A 4,610-nucleotide genomic window follows, 5' to 3' on the forward strand; every position below is an offset into this window, starting at 1 on the left:
CTTCAGAAATTGAACAGAATTGAATTAATTTGATAAGTGTTGTCAGAAGTGTAAAATACATTGTTAAGCTGTAATTTTTGTCAAGACTGTAATCTTCGTCTGTTGTATCTCGTCGAATACTCAAACTACCAAAAAAGTTACTTATAATACTATATTATATTATATTTTTGTGAATACATGAATCATTATTATCACATTGAACATCTAGTACAAGCTCTCATTGGCAAATTTCTTTAAGTTTTTTATTGATAATTTTTTTAATTTGATTTTTTAATTGCACTTTTACAACTCTTTAGTTTGTCAACACTCGAGGAGATCTGGAGTTTAATGCCGAACGGCGAGTGCGACAAATCGCGTATGCGGGACACAAGTGGAATCCGAATTCACATCGAATTCAGATCCACAGATCGCGAGTCAATCGCACTGAGAGCGGCGAGCTATTTGGCGAATTGATACATAAGCAAGTATTTCGCATCACGAAACACGAGTTATTTGAAATAACTTTTTTATTCAACAAATAAAATAGCATTTTATTAAAGTTTATCTGTTAAAAAACTGTCAACATTGCATAAATGTTTTAAAAATTTTAAAATATTGTTATTCTTTACACATATTATTCCTTTTAATATTTCAAGGTCTTCCACTGTTACATAAAGTTTGAAAATTAGCGTGCAATAAGTATAATATTAGCACTTTTTTTATTTATCACACGCTTACATGCATTACGAATATAATCACCAATTGGCAACTAGTTCCATAAAAGGAAGCGCAACATAATACTGTCAACAGTAGTCATCGAATTTCTGTTAGTAGATTACCTTAGACATATAAAAGTATATAACATCGATAATTGACGATCTTTGATCAGGCAAACTTTAACAAAATGTTATTTTACTTGTTGTTAAGTAAGAAAATACAAAATATTATTTCAAATATTTCATGCATAATGTGAATTGTTTATACATTAGTTAATTGATTCTAATATCTTCATTGTATTGTGTAATTCTTATTAGTTGCTGCATCGCCGTTTCTTATCAGCGCGATTCAACAAGTAAGTGAATATTCTTTTATGCGATCTCTTGTAAGAGATATATGGATAAATATTTACACTATTCAACAAGACATTTGAATATGTTATAATATCAAAAAATATAATCGTATTCTATACTAAGCGCAATAAGCTATGATACAGATATATCATAATGTTTGTAGATCGTTCGAGTTCTTAATAATTAATATATAACAATGATATTCTTATTTTATATGTTCCATATGAATAAAAATATTATAATGAAAAATTTGCATACACTCTATTCATATTTTAATATTTATTTTAATATTTTGATCAATCAATATCATGTAAAGTGTTTCGTATAATTTTGTATTTTTGGAAGTAATATTTTCGTAATATTTTCGAAAAAAAAATCGGGAATCTAATATTCGAAAGTTTAATTCGATAAACATTATAGGATTTGGATAACGTAGTGAAAATAGTTCAAATGGATGCTAACAGTCCAATGGCTTATAGACAATTTAATGGAGAGAAAAGGGATGATTCATCCCTAACCTGCAACTCTAATGACCCATTCAATAAATGCTTGCAGGAATGCTTTGTATAACTATAATTTTTTATTAAAAATCTTTTACATCTTTTTTTGAAATATAAGTTTAATGTCAAATCTATAATGTCATTCCTTTGACAGATAATATTGGTTTACGATCCTATTTGTGGAACGGACAAAATTACTTACATGAATCGATCACAACTAAAATGCGCGCAATGTTGTGGAAAAAGTGAGATACTTTATTAAAATTTCAATATATTTAAGTTATTTATTATTTACATGAAAGACACATGCAGTAGTAACAAACTTTTTGTTAGTGTAACAATGATCTCAAAGACTTTTTTAGTTTATCACTAAAACTGGTTGTTTTAATGTTTTCCAACAAGACAAAGAGATTCTTTTTGTCAATTCTTTTAATCCGTCTTTATTATTATTATCATTCAAATCTTTGAAGTTACATTAATTATATTTTTGAAACAATTAAATTAATAGTTACTACAATGCAAATTAAAATTACAAAAATTACTAAAATTATAAAAAGAATTTTCTTTTTTACATACAAGATGAAAAATCATTCTTCTAAATATTCTCGAGTCCAGTATTAATGAATAATACAACAGCAAATATTAATTTACCAGTATTTAATAATATTTGTACTAAAAAATATTAAAAAATGATGAAAAATCTTATATATAATCAGAACGTAAGAAAATGCAAACAATGTGATTAAAATAATCAACATACAATACTTTTTGTTTACAGATGTAACGATAAAATATCCTGGAAACTGTACAAACTGCAACTGAATAACTTATAGTTTTCATTGTAATACAATTATTATTATAATAAATGTTTTAATCAAAATTAGCAAATGTAAGAAAAATAAACAGAACACACACCATATATATATATAATGTAATAAATATATATAATATTATATGTATTAAATATCTTTATTTGTGTGCTTTATAACAGAAAATAATAGTTTATTGATTTTTTCATTTTTATCTTTATATTGTGAATGACTTTAAAATTAACGTTATGGTATTTTATGATATTTAAATGTTATTATTGTTAACATATAGATAGAATATATCTAAGTATCTCATATAAAGTATATAAAATTATAAATACATATATCGTCTAGACAAGATTTTTGCTTCTTATAGATCACAGGTCTGATAATTATAGCGAAATTATTCCAACTATTCCAAGCTTGTACTGTCGGAATGCAGTAGGCAGAGCGATTTCTCTAAATAATCGATAATTTACGCAGACGATATCTGAAACCGTCGACATTGCTATTACATCTCTTTTCGCAAAAAAATCGATTGAGTGAATCAAATCATTCACAAAAACAGCCGAAAATATAAAGAATATACCTGTTTTACGTTAAATCTCGTTACATCATGCCTGATTGCCAATAATACATTTCAAAATTTCACGCAATCGATCTTCATTATACCAATACATGCAAGTTAAATTCAATTCAAATGCAACTAGATCTTGCAATTTGCAGAAAGGCAGATCGATTTATTTACTTAGTTATGTTATGACAATGATCCTGTAAATACTCATCTCGATATGTCGATGGTCTGTAAACTTGCGGTCTTGTTGCCTCTCGACAACGTCTGTCGATGGATGGAATCATTGATTGACGAAAGCTTGCCGTACGATATTATGCGGATGTAATTGTAAATAAAAAGAATATGAATAAAACAAATAGTAATAGTAAGTAATAGGAAGTAAGACCGCTATTTTTATCGTTATTTTTTATAATAACGATTTGGTAATGACATTGCAATTTTTTTTTATACTAAAAATAATTAACTAAACGCTAAGATTGGGAGAGTTACTTTTGAAAAGTAACTCGTCACCATATTACAGATTGCTTATTTATTAAATAGACTTTAACTTTTCATTTACTTTTAAAAAATAAATTTAAAGTTGAATTTACAATAGCATTCTTAATTGTCACAGACGACATTGGAATTCGATCCTATTTGTGATACGAACAACGTTATTTATAGCAATCGAGGAAAATTGCATTACGGGCAACGATGTGAAATAGATAAAATACTTCATAAAAACATTTTTTTTATTTAACAATTGTATTTATTTTACTATATGAAGGATATATGCACGGTAACAATACAAAACAAGCTTTCTATCAGAGTGATAATGTCTCGAAGAGAAATTTTTCATTTTAAAATGATTAAGTTAGTTGTTTTAATATTTTTCAAGTCACATAGTTTCTATCAATTTTTTAAATTGCCATTATTATTATTATTATCATTATTGCTTAAATCTTTTAAGTTATATTAATTATAGAAAAAAATTGATATTAATTCATAAATTATGAGGAAAAAAGATAAAATTAGATAAGATAATTTTTTCTTTTCTTTCATATATATCCCATATATACGTAACATAAAAAGAAAACTATTCTTCTAAATGTTCTCGGTTATTCTAGCATTAACAGATTTTGCAACAACAAATATATTTGCCGGACATATTTATACATTTAACAATCTTTGTCCTATAAAATATACAAAATAATAAAAAATCTTACATATAGTTATAGTACAAGGCAGTGCGATTGCGAATGCAGTAAAATATATTCTCAACATACAATATTTTATATTTACAGACGATAAAACCGAAAAATCGTGGAAAGTGTACAACAAACGAAACTAGATAACTTAGAATTTTCATTATAATATAATTTATGATAATAAATGTTTTAATGTAAGATTGGCAAACTTAAGAAAAATAAACATATAAGAATGATTCAAATATGAACAAGATTTTTTTTTGTGTGAATATAAACCGCGACATTGGTTTTTATACTGAGTGACAGATAGAGATATCTGCCACTCTTTGTTCGAACATCGTGACAATAACTACAGAAACAATTTCCACGAGGCTACAACTATGTCGAGCGTGAGTAGATGTCCTTACTTGTCACTCAGCGTAAATACATCTACTAACATTGATTTGTATTCAACACAAAAAAAGTTTTGTTCATATCTGAATCACTTACAC

General features: G+C 26.4%; 1 protein-coding gene across 1 annotated transcript; it reads left to right on the forward strand.

The window, feature by feature from the left end:
• Positions 1-802: 802 nt before the first annotated feature.
• On the forward strand, positions 803-2,454 carry LOC108690960 (four-domain proteases inhibitor-like). The gene is made up of 5 exons (XM_018198517.1): positions 803-905; positions 1,014-1,051; positions 1,470-1,613; positions 1,704-1,794; positions 2,328-2,454. The coding sequence occupies exons 1-5, from the start codon at positions 884-886 to the stop codon at positions 2,369-2,371; spliced, it is 339 nt and encodes a 112-aa protein (XP_018054006.1). The 5' UTR covers positions 803-883; the 3' UTR covers positions 2,372-2,454.
• The last annotated feature ends 2,156 nt before the right edge of the window (positions 2,455-4,610 follow it).

The sequence above is a fragment of the Atta colombica genome, unplaced genomic scaffold (genome assembly GCF_001594045.1).
Source record: "Atta colombica isolate Treedump-2 unplaced genomic scaffold, Acol1.0 scaffold38, whole genome shotgun sequence".
Taxonomy (NCBI): Eukaryota; Metazoa; Arthropoda; class Insecta; order Hymenoptera; family Formicidae; genus Atta; species Atta colombica.